We start from the raw sequence: 17,551 nt of genomic DNA, 5'->3' as shown, positions 1-17,551 counted from the left end.
GAACGAGGAAATAACGGCTGTAAAAGCCCGACTCGCTCATGGAAGGGGAAACCGGTTCCATAGCCCTTTTGCACAGAAGTGTAGCTATTTCTGCTCGAAGTAGATGTGCTACTTCCCCATTCACTCTGGTCTCGATACGCGCTTGAAAGCGCGGAGGGCGGCGAGCGAACTGCAGAGTATAGCCCTGTTTTACTGTGCTTAGCACCCGTTCTGATGCGCCTGGAATAGTTTCCCACGCTTTTGCGTGTGCAGCCAGGGGCAGAATGGCCTCCGGGCTCCGATCGCCGCGCATCGCGGGCTCGAGAGCTCGAAACGGAGGGGCGGGCGCGGCGCGTGCGCTCTTGGTGCTTAGATACGGCAGATCGCACGCAGCGATAGCTGGCCGTTTTACACACAGTGTCCCGGTGGCTTTAGACGGGGAACATAAAGTGTGAGGCGCGACGCGCGATGGCGGCGTCGGGGCGAAAATGTTCGTTAGTATGTGTGAGCGCTCGAGGGCGGGCACAGGAGTTACATTCAGGGGCGGGCGCGGCGCGCGCGCTCTTGGTGGTTAGATACGGCGGATCGCACGTAGCGATAGCTGGCCGTTTTACACACAGTGTCCCGGTGGCTTTGGACGGGGAACATATAGTGTGAGGCGCGAAAATGTATGTGTGAGCGCTCGAGGGCGGGCACAGGACTCACATTTAAAACATGACCGGTTGTGCAAGGCCGTGTGACAGAGCGGGCAGTGAGTAGGTGTGGGCACGGAGAAGTGGACACGTGACCTACTTTTAACACTAAAGCGGCTTTTGCCTGCTTCATGAGAGTGGGCTCTGTGAGAGACACGGGATGTATAGTGCTTGTGTACAGGGGTGAGCACAGAACGTGGGCACATTCACTGTACTAGAAACACATACGGCGTCAGCCGTGCAACCAGACATTATGCTCTTTTGACATTTTCTGGGTTGCCGTGAGAACGGCGGATGCGCGCAGGCGAGCGAGTAGATACCGGCTCGTTGACTGCGGGGTAAACAGCTGCAGTAGCCGTGGCAACGGGGACTGACAGAGCGTTAAGCTTCGACGGTGGTCCAGCCGCAGGGCTGCGGGATTTAACCGTCTTTTCTTCTCTCGTGTTTAGACGCTCAAAAAATACTCGAGCACCCTGAGAAGGTGTGGTGCGAGGGGCGGGTTCGCTTTCTGTAAGTAAGAAAGACTGGCCGCGAGCTCGGAGAAGCAAGCAGCATAAATTTTATTTTCCCCGAGAGCTGGGATCGAACGCGGGTCTCTCGCATGAAAGCGTATGATTCTGCCACTGAGCCACAGGGGAATCACATAGGCTTTCAGTTAGCGCGAGCATATAAAAAGCGACCTCATGTGTCGCGTCGGCGTTCGTTTGCAGGCGAGCGTGTGTTTAAAACAGGCTCGTTTACTGCAATAGTAATATTTCCAGTCGCCTGAACTTAAGAGGGGACTGAGAAGTGTGTGAGGGTTGGCGGTTGTCCAGCCGTAGCGAGACTAACACACTCTCTTCTCTTTTCGCCGGTGAGTGAGGCGCGCACGCTGAACGCTGCTCGTGACCGTCCGCTTTGTCATCCCTTGAACGGCGCAATCTGCACGGCCCAACGAGGGAGAGAGCGGGCTTGTTTTCTGTATGTAAGAAAAACTGGCCGCGAGCTCGGAGAAGCGAACAGCATAAACTTTAACTGCCGCGAGAGCGGGGACCGAACCCGGGTCTCTAGCTTGACAGTCTAGGATTCCGCCACTGAGCCACAGGGGAGAATACATTAGTACGCGGTTAGCGTCATCATGTCTTGTGACAGCGTTTGCTTGCAGGCGAGCGTGTATTTATAACAGGCTCGTATACTGCAATAGTAACAATTCCAGTCGCCTGAACTTAAGAGGGGACTGAGAAATGTGTGAGAATGGAGGTTATAGTCCAGGCCACGGCGGGACGAACACTCTGTTCCCCTTTCACCCGTGACGCGCGAGGACGGAGTAGCTTTCTTGTAACGTAAAGAGAGCTCAGACCGTCCGCTCCTGCCATCCCTTGTGAGCGGCGCAGTTTGCGCGGCTCGAACAGAGGGAGAGGAAACTCGCTCCGAGACCGTCCGCTCCTGCCATCCCTCGTGAGCGGCGTATTGCACGGCTCGAACAGAGGGAGAGGAAACTCGCTCCGAGACCGTCCGCTTCTGCCATCCCTCGTGAGCGGCTCAGTTTGCGCGGCTCGAACAGAGGGAGAGGAAACTCGCTCCGAGACCGTCCGCTTCTGCCATCCCTTGTGAGCGGCGTATTGCACGGCTCGAACAGAGGGAGAGTACGGGTATCTTTCACATTCACCTCATCTCCTGACGCGGCGGCGGTGCGGGCAGAGCCGGCGGTTGAGCGGCCGGGAGGGAGAGGGCGAGAGAGAGCTCGAGGGAGAGGTTCCGGCGAGCTCCTCAGTCACAACAGTCTCCGGTGGTCGCTGCGAGCGGCGCTTCTTATTGCGCGGCCCGGCAGGGACAGGCGGAGCGACAGCTTGGTCGAAAGCTTCAAGTCGAGCCCGCAGGGTCGACATTGAAAGCTCTTCGCACTCGGAGAGTGCGGTGGCGGCGTGCCCGCAGCCCAGGCGGAGAGCGCAGAGAGGTGGCGGTCTCCGTCGCTGAGCGGGGCGCGGCACGAGCCGCAAAAACGAGGCGTTTTTACAAAAACGCCTCGTGCTCTTTTAGAGTACACACAGAAACAGTAAAAACGTAAAGGATATGTCGCCGGATAGCGTAGCAGGCACGGATGGCTGAAGGCGGCGAAGACGGCCGGCTTCCTCAGGCGCTGTCCTAAGCTTGCTGGTCGCTGGTTTCAACGGCGGCGGCTCTCAAGATCCAGCGATGCGAAGAGCGTCGCTGAAGACAAGAAAATCAGAATTTTAGCCTGTGAGCGCTGAATATATACACGCTGGCCACGCCCATTCTGACGGTTAGAAGGGTGTGGAGGGCGCGAAGCGCCCTCATTGGTTGCCGCGTTCAGAGCGCTCACCGATAGGCTTAAGCAGTTGCAGCCGAGCAGCCAATGAGCACGCTTATTTAGCCTGCCTAGGTCTGTCGGCTGCTGCACTGCGTTGACAATGAATACAAAATTAAGGATAATTTTTTGGCTTCAGATCTCGAAGAAAGAAGACTTTCCCGATGCGTAAGCTACTTACGCAATATGAGAGAACCTCTCGTAAGAGAACATCGCTATTTGTTGTAACTGTAGCTACTGACCGAGAAACCGCTTCAGATGATTCAGTGACGGAGCAGTCCAAATGAATCCAAATAGTTTTAGACCGTTATGCAAGCGCGTTTAGAAAGAATCGAACCAAAAGAATGATTCATTCACGAATGATTGGTAGCCTATCGCTGGTTCAGTCGACATAAATTCGGGACAAATAACTGCTGAAATATTCACACGTAAAACGTTCCTCAGGTCAATCGGAGCGAAAAGAGGAGGAGGGAGGTTGTTGGTGCCGTCGGGCCGCATGGAGATGATTGGCGGGCCGCATGTGGCCCGCGGGCCGCCAATTGAATAGCCCTGCGACAATGTTGTGTCATTAACAATTATAATATAATGCGTTAACAATCAATTTTCAACTTCGCCGCAATTTCCTTGGTTCATATTTAATCATTTTATGTCGTTTTTTTTAATTTTATTTTAGTATTAATTATGTTTTAATAATCAGAATAGCACCACAATTACGTTTTTTTTTTTTTTTTTTTTTTTGTGTAAAGATAAAAAAGATACTCTACTGACACAGACCTTGCGGGTACTACATTACTACAACAAAAGCACTTGAACACAACACACTGGTAAATACCAGCTCACAAGTGGAAAATATCATCTTTTCCATGGCACATGAAGGCAGCATAAGTCCCCACCAGGACAGAAAAACATGTACACCCTCACACACACACTCACACACTACATAGATACTTCATTATTTAATCACACTGGCTTCACAGCAGGTTGTCAGATTAATTTAGCGTTTTTTTGTTTTTTTTTTATGTACCAGTGGTCACTCTGCTACATTGTACAGCTGAAAAAAGTAAACTATGTTTAACAAGATTTCAACTTTAATATGAATTAGTTTGTCTGAATTTTTCATCTTTTTTTCTTGTATACTTTTAAGTTCCATTTATTTGGTGCTTTGTTCAATCTCAAACCATTATTTTTTTTATCATTGATGTCTGCACAAGAGTAATCTCGGCAAACATTAAACTTTGCTGAAATTATGCGTCTCGCTTTGGTCTACCCTGGAGGTGTTCTGTTTGCTCTGCTAAACTATAATTACTAAAACTGAAACTAAATAAAATAAAAACTAAATAGAAATGTGTTTGCAAAATAAAAACTACACTAAAACTAACAAAACCATTAATGAAACTAACTAAAACTAAACTTAACAAAACCATTAATGAAACTAACTAAAACTAAACTTAAATTTAAAGCAAAATTGAAAACGATATTAAAATAAAAACTAATTTAAAAAAGCAAAACTATAATAACCTTGGTAGCAGTGCATGACACAAATACTGCACACGTCTTTTCTGTCGCCATATAAAAGAAAATTTATTTCAGTTTCTGCTTAAGATGCACTGAAATTAAAATACTTTAACCTGAAGCCAAATGCAGAAATTCTAACTTTACATTAGTTTTTAGATGTACATGTAGTATATCACACATGCTTTTCAAAACATTTCACAAAATTAAGCCCGTCAGGTTTCAAAATATATTGTTCAAAATGAAGTTTATCCAGTTTCTGTTCATATTTTCAACCTATTTACTTTAAAAAAGCTATATATAAAAAAAAATTCTCTAGTTTATACCTTCATTAAAGGGATATTTCACTCAAGAATTAAAATTAGCCCATGATTTACTCACATGATTAAGTCATCCTAGGTGTAATGACATTCTTATTTCAGATGAATACAATCGGAGTTATATTAAAAGTGAATGGCCGTTTCTGAAGTCCATAAAAATGCATCCATCCATGATAAAAGTGCTCCACACGGCTCCGGGGGGTTAATAAAGGCCTTCTGAAACAAAGCCACGCGTTCGTGTAAGAAAAATTTCCATATTTAAAACTTTATCAACTAAAATAACTAACTTCCGACAGATGGCCATACGCATCGATTTACGGTGAAGGAGTAACACTTGAACTGACGCACAACGTAATGATGAACGCGGAAGCGCAGAAGAAAAAAACACCAGTCACGAATTAGAGGTCTAAAACGAGAACTTTAAAGAGAAATGTCAGAGGAGTTTGAGTTTGTTACCCAGCCCTGTTCATTTGAACCAGGAGAGGCGTCAAAGCTTATGCTACTCCTACATCCTACGTCATACATCGTCAAGTGAGTCTTTTTGTGCAAGTCGACTTGCGTAGGCCGTCTGACAGAAGCTAGTTATTTTAGTCGACAGTTATAAATATGGATATTTTTCTTACACAAATGCATGGCTTCGCTTCAGAAGACCTTTATTAACCCCGCAGAGCCGTATGGAGCACTTTTATGATGGATGGATGTGCTTTTTTGGGCTTTAAAATCTCATCCTCCATTCACTGCAATTATAAAGCTTGGATTAGCCAGGACATTTTTTATATAACTCCGAGTGTATTTGTATGAAAGTCATATACACCTAGGAAGGCTTGAGGGTAAGAAAATCATGTGCTAATTTTCATTTTTGGGTGAACTCACTTTAATCCTGATTTGTTCCTCACTTTATAGAGGATCAAAAATGCATGTGCATTGTATTAGTGAGGTCTCAGGTGAAAGGTCAGACACACACTGACCCTGCTTTGAGTGGAGCTCTGGCCCATGCTGTCCTTGAGCTGTGCAGAAATGAGCTCGGCACGCATCAGATATTCTGCCGTCTTTCTCTTCACAGCCTCCCGTCTGCTGGGACTCACCTCTCCTGAAATACACAATAAATGCACACGCAATAAACACTAGGGGTGTGAATCTTCAGGCACCTCACAATCTGAATATCTGAACATTCTTTTTTTACTTTATTTTTCATTTATTTATAACTTTTTAAATACTTTTATAATATAATAATACTTTTGAGAATAATTACAAATGACTTAAAAACAACTGGATTTTAAAAATTATTAACCAACTAAATATAGCTTCTTAACAGCAAATATAAATTAATAAAGGGAAACAAAGCAATCAACAAAAAGTGCTTTCAGTCAGTATATGTGAGTGCTTTAAGTATCTGAAAGTTTTCCAGACAATGGCAGTGAGGGATTTTTTCTTTCTCAGCATTAATGCTGTTGCTGTTTGATTATTATGACAGCTGCATGCCACACACGTTCATCAAAATTAACACACACAAAGCACATGCGAGTATTTTCAATTCTAACAGGTAAAAAAGGCTTTGACCATGAAACCTTATGAATGTTTATATACTAGTTTGATAATTTTGTGTGTGTTTGTTTGTTATTAGCAGCAAGCAGAAAACAGGACACTAAATGTTCAGCAATATTATTGATCTGACTGTATTGACGCAGTTGTATGAGAACTGCTTTATAGATTAAATGAACTAATTTAATAATTGACAATCTTTACAATGGAACTGAACCATCACCGAACGGACTTCAGCTGAACAACAGCCGAAATGCATATTTTCCTTTTATCTCTGTAAAGCTGCTTTGAAACAATCTGTATCGTATAAAGCACTATAAATGTGACTTGAATTGACTCTAGCGCAAACAAATTTCATGATGAAAAAAATTATTTAGCTCACAATTGATTCTGAAAGCTTTGGATGCATCGGCGAAAAATATTTTTTCCTCCTACCTCTAGTAAACATGTTTGTTTGTTGGTCCGCACCAAAAGTTCATTTGCTTGGAGTGAAAGCTGTTTTTCAAACATGGATGTGTTTAACCACTACCGATGATTATAGAAACTGCATAAATTACAACTTATTGGTTGAGAGTAACCAGTGCAAATATTTTTGTGCAAAAAAGTTTTTGCTGTAACAAATCATGAGAACGCTCATCAACGCTTCAAAAACATGTTGTTTTCACCGAGCGCTTACACAGATACATGGGAGAGTTTGAAAGCAGGCGTCTATGAGTGGATCCCTAATAAATCCACCGATAGACGCCACTTTCAAACGCTCTCATGTGTATCTGTGTAAGCGCTCGGTGAAGACAACATATTTTTGAAGCGTTGATCATTGTAGCCAATCACAGGCATATACGCATGTTGAGCGCGAAAACACAATGGCCAATCAGAGACATATGTAGAGCGCGTGAACACAATGGCCACTCAGAAGCATATATGTTGAGCGCGTGAACACAATGGCCAATCAGAAGCATATATGTAGAGCGCGTGAACACAATGGCCACTCAGAAGCATATATGTTGAGCGCGTGAACACAATGGCCAATCAGAAGCATATATGTTGAGCGTGTGAACACAATGGCCAATCAGAAGCATATATGTTGAGCGCGTGAAAATGGCCCATCAGAAGCATATAGAGCTGGTAAGTCCCGCCCCTTCCGCTAACCCCCCTGGACCTCTAGGTTGAAAAATCCTCAATGCAAGTGAATGGGAGAAAATTATTATTTTCTGGTCCCGTTTGAATTGTGCCATGAATGTGAACATATGTTGTCTGTGAATTTTTTATATAACCTTTCGTGTAAAGAATGCTACAATTTAGCGGGTAGAAGTTTGATACGGTTAGACTTTGTGTGAGAGCACTTTGTGGACTACAACTCTTCGTTGCTTTCGACGCGTTTGAAACGTCACCACCACTCGCACACGGACACTAGCTCACGGATCCCGCTAAACATGGCTGTGTCTTTAGTGCACTTCACCGCCTTCTTTCAGGGAGAGGACAAAATCGTTGAGGTTGGCGAAAACCACGGGTAAGTCAACTTTATGGGATGACGTCACATAGGCGACATGTAGTCTTTCTCGTTATGTCTTTTCCACAACTGCTAGCTGAAGAATCATACAATATACTGTCAAACTCGTAACATGAAAAATTATATAAAAAATTCACAGACAACATATGTTCACATTCATGGCACAATTCAAACGGGACCAGAAAATAATTATTTTCTCCCATTCACTTGCATTGACGATTTTTCAACCTAGAGGTCCACTTGGGGTTTTACGGATGGTCGGGACTTACCAGCTCTAAATGTTGAGCACATGAACACAATGGCCAATCAGAAGCATATATGTTGACATGCGACCAATAGGAGACAATTGCAGCTGTGCATGTGTAAATACATGCATTTAATGACATACCTTGTACACCCTGCAGCAGAAGATCCACACCTCTACGATAGTAGGAAAACGCCACTGCAAATTCCTGCTCCACCTCTTTCTGGACAGCTAGAGCGATCAGCCCACTGGCCTTTTCCAGGTAGTCCTCCTTCTCTGTGGAGCTCCTGAGACTAGAGGCAAAGCTCAAAGTCCCACTGGTGTGGCTGGACTCTACTTCCACCTGGCTTGGGGACGTCACTGGCTGTGGGATTGGAGATGAGTTGCTTTGTGTTGCTTTGTGCTTGATGCTGCCTGATGCCATTCCATCGTCCACAGCAGCCAGAAAGTCTCCATCAACCTCCAGAGAATTCAGCTCACTGTGACTGCTGCCACCTGCCATTAAAGACACAAATTCAGTATGAACTACACGACTGGATATGATGCAAAAAAATGTTATATAGCTGCAAACAGCAATTAAAGGCCCGAGCATTAAGGCGCCACCACTACTAAATAGCTTTAAGAAAACAATGCACAGTAGGCCCATCCATGTGATCAGCCTCCTTGACCAAATTTACAACATCAATTTGATCTAAATCTGACAATGCACAATGCGACTCTTCTTGCGTCCCTTTCTTGTCATTAATTTGGCTTGACGAAAACAATAACTGTACTGGTGGAGAGTCTGGTGACTGTAGTTAAAACTGTTTAGTCAAAAGGGGGCGCTACAGAGCCCAACTGCACGTCCTTGTTTTAGCTTTTGCCTTTGCCTCCTAACAGCCAACAACTCTGATATGTTTGGATGACAAATTTCATGAAATTTCAAGCATGCTAAGGACTTTAAAACACCAGAACATGCAAAGAAAAGCATTTTGAAGTTTGATTTATTACCATGGCAACACTATTTAAGAGATCAAATATCCCTTTGCAATTTTACATGAGCCATGTCTTGAAAATATTCTAACAGCATCTGAAGCAATTTCGGTAAATTGAAAGGCTTTGAAATATTCTCGTTGTGTGTGTCATGCTTCATGCTGCCAGTTGTTGGCACTATGACCGTGACTCACAATAGGCCTTTATGACAGTCAGCGTGTCATCACATCCGGCTCTGATTAGCAGCGTAAATTAATTTCCGCCTGCATTATTGTCAATTGACAGATGCCAGTTTTAAGAAGAAAATGAAACTAATTTAATTAAACTTAACAAAAAACATTAATATCTAAAACTGTTTATTTAGACTTACAAGATACCCTACCATGTGTCATATTTAATTTTATTGTGTAACATTATCTGAGAGACGCGATTGTTTGCGCTGCTGGTGTTGCCAGTCATGAGATTCAAATCCAAGGTATGCATCGAACCATAATTTCTGTGTGCCGTTATACCACTAATGCCTGTAAGAATCAGAAGTGTTACAGTTGGTCAGAGTCCACTTAATATCACTCAAGACTGTAGTTTTGTCATTGTTCATTGAGTTCAGCACGTTTGTGAATCCCTGCATAATAACCAACAGGAGTTGTTGCAAAAGTACAGAACTCAGTGAGTCCAGCAGCTGCAGTGATGGGGCGTTCTTTTCTTACTTTCTGTATATAATCCATTTACAATTTAAATAATAGTTTTATTTTTTATGTTGCCCATTACTTCACTTGTCACTTCACCATCACTTGTCCGCCATTTTGATTTTTGTCATAAATTGCAGTATCTTATAAAATATTTGACATATCGCTACAAAAATTGGTAAGGATCATCATTAGCATGGCCTGAAGGTACCTGAGAACTTTGAACACAGCGCCACCTAGTGTTCCAGAGGTATAAGGTGTTTTGCAAATACGCTTATAACTTTTGAAAACATAAGTCAAAATTTGATTTCTTTATGTCATTACGTTCCTTGGATTATGCCGATTCCGATGATATCTCATTTGTCATTTTTCAAGAATGTGACTGTCCGCCATATTGGAGCAAATGAAAAACATTTTTTTCACTACTCCTCCTTCAAATTTTGCTCAATTTTGCCCAAAATTTGATCAGATGTTCTTTGGACCGAGCCGCACAGAATTGACTGAACATATTTTTGATATTCGCTACCGTTCCCGAGATATTTGTCTCCGAAGTTGACCTAGCCTGTGTTTGTTGCCTTATGCTAGTTAGCTTAGCATAATAATTGGTTAGCTTGCTAACCAGATGCCATTCTTTCTAATGTGGCTCTTCAGCTATCAGGATAGTCATAAGCTACATTAGCATTAAGCTACCTTAGCATGCTAATCTCGTTAACATGATTTTGTCTGCTTATTCTTACACTGAGGCCTCTCCTCTGCAGCTTTGAAATTTACGTCCTCTGAGTGGCGCAAGTTGCTAAACCATGTGTCTCGAATCCAGAACCATTCCGGTCGTGGGTTCGAATCCTGTGTGGGACAACTTTAAAATTGGGTATAAAGTTGTCATTTAAATTCCTTTATTATATGGGTAAGAGCTGTACTAATGTTTTTTACACTGGTATCAGAAATAAGTGTATTTATTTGTACATTCTGTATTTGTTCTCATCAAAACTTCTGTTAATTTTGATTTCATCTTTACTTCTGAACCTATCTGTTCTTCATGTACATTCTATTTCTGCTGTTTTTGCTCTTCTGGCTTCGCATTGTGCTACAGCCCTTTCAGCGGCTTGGCCCCGTATTGCTGCTTGCAGCTATATTTATCATTATTATTTTAGTTTTATTTCATTTTACAGAACAATAGAAATTACAATATTAACATTTAAGATAGTTTCTTTGTTTTCAAACGTTAAATAATTTTTTCAGCTTTTATTTTGGTGGAAAACCACAGGGAGACCTCATCACTTCCCTTTGTTGACAACAACAGATTTTTCAAACAATTCTCATGACAAATGTTGCGTTCACAAATGCAAATTATAAGTGACTCAAACACAGCACTTGCAGAGTAGCATTTAATGTGAATCGAAACTGAAAACACAGACTGTTACAGTACTCTGAAACAAGATTATATATATTTTAGTGCTGCACGATTAATCGTATCGCAATCGCGATGTCAAGCCTACGCGATTATATGACGCGAAATGCTGCGATTTTATATTAAATAAACAAATTAGCGCTGTTAACGCACTTATTAATGCAAATGCTTTTAAACCATTCATGCGCGATAAGACATAAAATAACGAGCTGCCTGTGAATGTCCTCCTGACAGACAGACACACACACACACACAGATAGACGCGCGCCAGTATCAAGTTCTCTTTCGCGGTAGAACGAACAACACACATGTATGCCAAAATGAACGCGCTGCCTGTGAATGTCTGACTGTGACAGACAGAAAGACTCGCGCTAATATCGTGCGTGCGCACAAAACAGCATGACAGAATACAGTTCTCTTTCGAGCTTGAACGAACAATAACACACACAATTATGCCAAAATGTCTTTTTGTCGAGTGTCTTCATAACATAAGAGTAGTCTTATGATGAACACGAAGAGTTGTGATGACTCGTTAAAGAATGAGGCGCGTGTGAGATCCGCGTCTCTGACAGCGGCTGGTCTTAAAGGGACAGTACACAGTAGCCACTAATTACATCTGTCGCTAAAGTTATTCTTTTTTCTTTTTTTTCTTTACCCCTGACATGTATGGTTATATGTACTCTTGTATGTAAATTATGTTTTGTTCTTGTTAAAATGCAAAAAAATAAATAAATATTAAGTTAATCAAAGAACAAAGGGAACAGAGAAAAACACTCACTGCTCTTGACTGAAGAACTTTTTTCTTTAGGCTGATTATCACTAATCTGTGTGTGCATTTATTTTCCTTGAGAACCAAGCAAGTTGACTCATGAAACCATTTGTTTATTATATCGCATATCGCAATCGTAATCGCAATATTGACCTCAATTATCGCAATATGACATTTTCCCCAAATCGTGCAGCCCTAATATATTTATATAATTACATCACAACCGTTGCAATTTGATGATCGCACTAAGCCATCTCACATTCTCATCACCATGCAGTATCAAAATTCATAAAAAAAAGTACTTTCAATGGCAATTTTTACTCGCATTTAAATGTAAACTGACTGATGATAGCAAAGACAATAGCAAAAGATACAACAAAAAAATCTGATGAAACAAACTTAGACTAATAGGCTACATTACTTATATTTTAAGCATTAATAATTAGCTAATTAAATTTATTTATTTATTCTTTTTTTCACATAGTTAAGTAAAATAGTTTTTACAGAGAACCATGAAATTTTTACTGGTATTGGTACAGACTACTGAAGTTTTGGCTTTGTGACTCTTTACACATTCAGAATCTTCTCATTTACGCTCATGTTTAGATGGGTTGGCCACTAGTCATCCACAAAACTGATATGTTTGGGAACTACAGAAAAACAACATTGGAAAAGAAGAAAAAAAAAAAACATCAGAGAAAAGCACAAATTCAATCAATAAATTAAAGCTGCAAGCAGCGATGAAAGGGCCCTCGCACCCGTGCCATCAACACTCGGTGGCTTTAGGAAGACAGAGCATGGTTGGGAAATGTACATTTAAGGAGGTATATATAGTAAGAGTATGTCAAAGTCAGTTACAAAATGTTTTGTATAATGGTGATAATAGCATGCTTCATGACTCAGCTAAGTGTTGCTAGCATGTTTAGTCTGTTTCTAGCATGCTTAGTACACAATAATTATGTGGTTAGTACTGCATTACTGTGTTACCCATGTCAGTTTCTGTTGCCAGTAGGTGGCGTTATGACTATAACTGAATATGAGCATGGATGTGTGTTCAGGACAGAACTCTTATCAAACGTGTGAAGTTTGGTGCAAATTGGACATTGCCTTCTCGAGTAACAATAAAGTCATGTTTCATTGAATTAGCATTCTTTAGCACTTAGCTAAGCATTGTTAGCATGTTTTAACATGTTTCTAGCATGTTTAGAACTCAATGACATTTTTAACATGTTGCTAGAACGGCATCAACGTGTTAAACATGTCACTTCCTGTTGCCAGTAGGTGGCGCTATTACTATAACTGAACATTCTCATGTAGATGTGTTCAGGCCATGACTCTTATCAAAAGTGTGAAGTTTGGGGCAGATTGGACATTCCATGCCTGAGTTACAGCAAATTCCTATTTAATTGCAATAATTGCTTTAGCACTTAGCTCAGAGTTTGCTAGCATGTTTTAGCATGTTTCTAGTATGTTGTTAGCATGTTTAACACTTGCTGGCACTTTTTTATATGTTATTAGGAGTCCATAACAGTGTTAAACATGTCACTTCCTGTTGCCAGCAGGTGGCGCTATGACTGTAACTGAATATAAGCCTGGTCATGTGTTCAGGACAGAACGTTTATCAAAAGTGTGAAGTTTGGGGCAGATTGGACATTCCATGCCTCAGTTACAGCAAATTGATATTTAATTGCAGTAATATCATTCTTTAGCACTTAGCTAAGTGTTTGCTAGTATGTTTTAGCATGTCTCTAGTATGTTGGTAGGATGTTTAGCACCTACTGGCATTTTTTTTATATGTTATTAGGAGTCAAGAACAGTGTTAAATGTCACTTCCTGTTGCCAGCAGGTGGTGCTATGACTATAACTAAATATGAGCATGGACGTGTTCAAGAGATAACTCTTATCAAACGTGTGAAGTTTGGGGTAGATTGTACATTGCCTTCTTGAGTAACAACAAAGTCCTGTTTTATTGAATTAGCATGCTTTAGCACTTAGCTAAGTATTGCTAGCATGTTTTAATATGTTTCTAGCATGTTTAGAACTCAATGGCATTTTTAACATGTTGCTAGAATGGCATCAACGTGTTAAACATGTCACTTCCTGTTGCCAGTAGGTGGCGCTATTACTAAAACTGAATTTGAGCATAGACATGTGTTCAGGCCATGATTCTTATCAAACGTGTGAAGTTTGGGGTAGATTGGACATTCCATGCCTGAGTCACAGCAAATTCCTATTTAATTGCAGTAATAGCATGCTTTAGCACTTAGCTAAGTGTTTGCTAGCATGTTTCTAGTATGTTGCTAACCTGTTTAGCACTTGCTGGCTCTTTTTTATATGTTATTAGGAGACCACAACAGTGTTAAACATGTCACTTCCTGTTGACAGCAGGTGGCGCTATTACTATAACTGAATATTCTCATGTAGATGTGTTCAGGCCATGACTCTTATCAAACGTGTGAAGTTTGGGGCAGATTGGACATTCCATGCCTGTGTTACAGCAAATTCCTATTAAATTGCAGCAATAGCATGCTTTAGCACTTAGCTAAGTGTTTGCTAGCATGTTTCTAGTCGTAGGAGACCACAACAGTGTTTAACATGTCACTTCCTGTTGCCAGCAGGTGGCACTATGACTGTAACTGAATATGAGCATGGTCATGTGTTCAGGACAGAACGTTTATTAAAAGTGTGAAGTTTGGCGCAGATTGGACATTGCCTTCTTGAGTAACAACAACATCCTGTTTCATTGAATTAGCATGCTTTAACACTTAGCTAAGTATTGCTAGCATGTTTTAACATGTTTCTAGCATGTTTAGAAGTCAATGGCATTTTTAACATGTTGCTAGAATTGCATCAACGTGTTAAACATGACACTTCCTGTTACCAGTAGGTGGCGCTATTACTATAACTGAATATTCTCATGTAGATGTGTTCAGGACAGAACGCTTATCAAAAGTGTGAAGTTTGGGGCAGATTGGACATTCCATGCCTGAGTTACAGCAAATTCCTATTTAATTGCAATAATAGCATGCTTTAGCACTTAGCTAGGAGTTTGCTAGCATGTTTTAGCATGCTTCTAGTATGTTGTTAGCATGTTTAGCACTTGCTGCCACTTTTTTATATGTTATTAGGAGTCCATAACAGTGTTAAACATGTCACTTCCTGTTGTCAGCAGGTGGCGCGATGACTATAACTGAATATGAGCATGGTCATGTGTTCAGGACAGAACTCTTATCAAACGTGTGAAGTTTGGGGCAGATTGGACATTCCATGCCTGAGTTACAGCAACTTACTGTTTCATGGCGAAACATCGAAATTTGTCAGGCCGCCGAGGACCTGCCCTTCGACGAAAACTCAAGATCTTCGCAATTTAACTTCGCAAAGGCCTTAAGATTACACTCACTAAATTTGAAGATGATCAGATTAAAACTGTAGGAGGAGTTCGTTAAAGTACGAGGCCTGAAAATGGCAAAAACTGCACAAAAATCTGAGAGGAAGTTGAAAATGGCTGCCTTCCTGTTGTGTTTAGGGCTATGCTTCAAGAGACTTTTTTGTAGGTATTAGGTCATTACATGTATGTACCGAATTTCGTGCATGTACGTGGAACGTTGCGGGAGGCGCACTCCGTTGAACTTTTATAGGTGGCGCTATCGAGCCATTTTGCCCCGTCCAATTCTGAAACCTATATCAGATGTAAATTTTCGCCAGTTCTGACACGTGTGCAAAGTTTTGTGAGTTTTCGAGCATGTTTAGGCCCTCAAAAATGCAATTAAATGCGGAGAATAATAATAATAAATATATATATATATATATATATATATATATATATATAAATATAGCTGCGAGCAGCGATTACGGGCCCAAGCCGGTGGCACCGCAACCCCGGTGCCTTTAGTTACCTAAAGGCACCGGGGTGGCGGTACCGCCGGCTTTGGCCCTCCATCGCTGCTCGCAGCTATATTTATATATATATATATATATATATATATATATATATATATATATATATATATATATATATATATATATATATATATATATATATATATTATTGTTCAAAAGTTTGGGGTCAGTAAGATTTTTAATGTTTTTAGGAGAAGTCTCTTCTGCTCACCAAGGCTGCATTTATTGATTAAAAATACAAACAAAAACAGTAATATTGTGAAATATTATTCCAATTTAAAACAGCTGTTTTCAATTTTTAAATATTTTACATAGTAATTCATTTCTGTGATCAAAGTTGAGTTTTCAGCATCATTACTCCAGTCTTCAGTGTCACATGATTCTTCAGAAATCATACGAATATGATGATTGATGCTCAATAAATATTCATTATTATTTTCAATGTTGAAAACAGTTGTGTACAGTTTTTTTTTTTTCAAAATGCTTTGATGAATGTAAAGTTCAAAAGAACAGCATATATTTCAAATATATATATTTTTAACATTATAAATGTCTTTACTGTAACTGTTGATCAGTTTAACTCATCCTTCATAAATAAAAGTACTGATTTATTTTATTTATTTCCCCAAAAAATAAAATTTTAATTATTACTAACCCAAAACTTTTGAGCGGTAGTGTTTAACGTTACAAAAGCTTTAGATTTCAGATAAATGCTGTTCTTTTGAACTTTCTATTCATCAAAGACTGTACACAACTGTTTTCGACATTTAAAATAATAATGAATGTTTCTTGAGTATCAATCATCATATTAGAATAATTTCTGAAGGATCATGTGACAGTGACGACTGGAGTAATGATGCTGAAAACTCAGCTTTGATCACAGGAATAAATAACAGTTTAAAATATATTAAAATAGAAAGCAGCTGTTTTAAATTGGAATAATATTTTACAATATTACTGTTTTTGTTTGTATTATTAATCAAATAAATGCAGCCTTGGTGAGCAGAAGAAACTTCTCTGTTATGTGCGCGCCACAGACTGCACGCACGTCCGCTTAGAGTTCCGCCTTTTGCCTTCCGTCAATATTACGTTATTAGAAAAATATTTTTTTAGAGAATCGATTTTTTGACATTTGTGAATCGATTCAGAATCGTCCACGTCCGCATCGCGATGCATCTAAGAATACATTTTTTCTCCCACCCCTAGATTTCATACAACAGGTTAATAAACAGTTACAATTAAGTCACTTACATTTTAGATGCAATGTTGACTGTTTTTGTTCTGTTTCAGCAGCGAAAATAGTTAAACAAAGATCACGGCAGAACCATCACGCATCACGTGTTTTCTCATAACTGAACGATTCAGCATTTTTAACGAATCGGTTGACTCAAAGATTGAATGATCAACCCAGAAACATCTGTCTTATTCATGATCGACTCATTCGAACGAATCGTTTGAACGAATGAATCAATGACTCGCTTATTAAGATGGATGCCTGGCGACACCTAATGGCGGTTTAGTGTTGTTTAAAAGCATCATTCTTTCCCACTTGTGTGTGATTTGTGTGTGCAACATTATCATTATTTTTCTTACACTATTATATTAGCGATTTAAAAGCACCCACTCGTGTCACACGTCGATTAACCGGTGGGAAAATATCCTCAGACACATACCTAATACATGTATATTTAAATACAATATTGGCCTAC

General features: G+C 40.5%; 1 protein-coding gene across 2 annotated transcripts in view; it reads right to left on the bottom strand.

Annotated features, from left to right (window-relative positions):
• Positions 1–17,551, bottom strand: part of rps6kc1 (ribosomal protein S6 kinase polypeptide 1) — a 170,567-nt gene that overhangs the window by 35,402 nt on the left and 117,614 nt on the right. For both annotated transcript variants that reach the window (XM_081379221.1, XM_081379222.1), the window contains exons 6-7: positions 8,252–8,602; positions 5,780–5,901 (exon numbers count right to left, since the gene is read on the bottom strand). In XM_081379221.1, coding sequence (XP_081235347.1) covers positions 5,780–5,901; positions 8,252–8,602 — 473 coding nt within the window. The remainder of the gene's footprint in view (positions 1–5,779; positions 5,902–8,251; positions 8,603–17,551) is intronic.

The sequence above is a fragment of the Scardinius erythrophthalmus genome (assembly GCF_964197995.2).
Source record: "Scardinius erythrophthalmus genome assembly, chromosome: 11".
NCBI lineage: Eukaryota > Metazoa > Chordata > Actinopteri > Cypriniformes > Leuciscidae > Scardinius > Scardinius erythrophthalmus.
The sequence above is the reverse complement of the archived record's forward strand: the minus strand, read 5'-3'. Positions and strand labels throughout refer to the sequence as shown.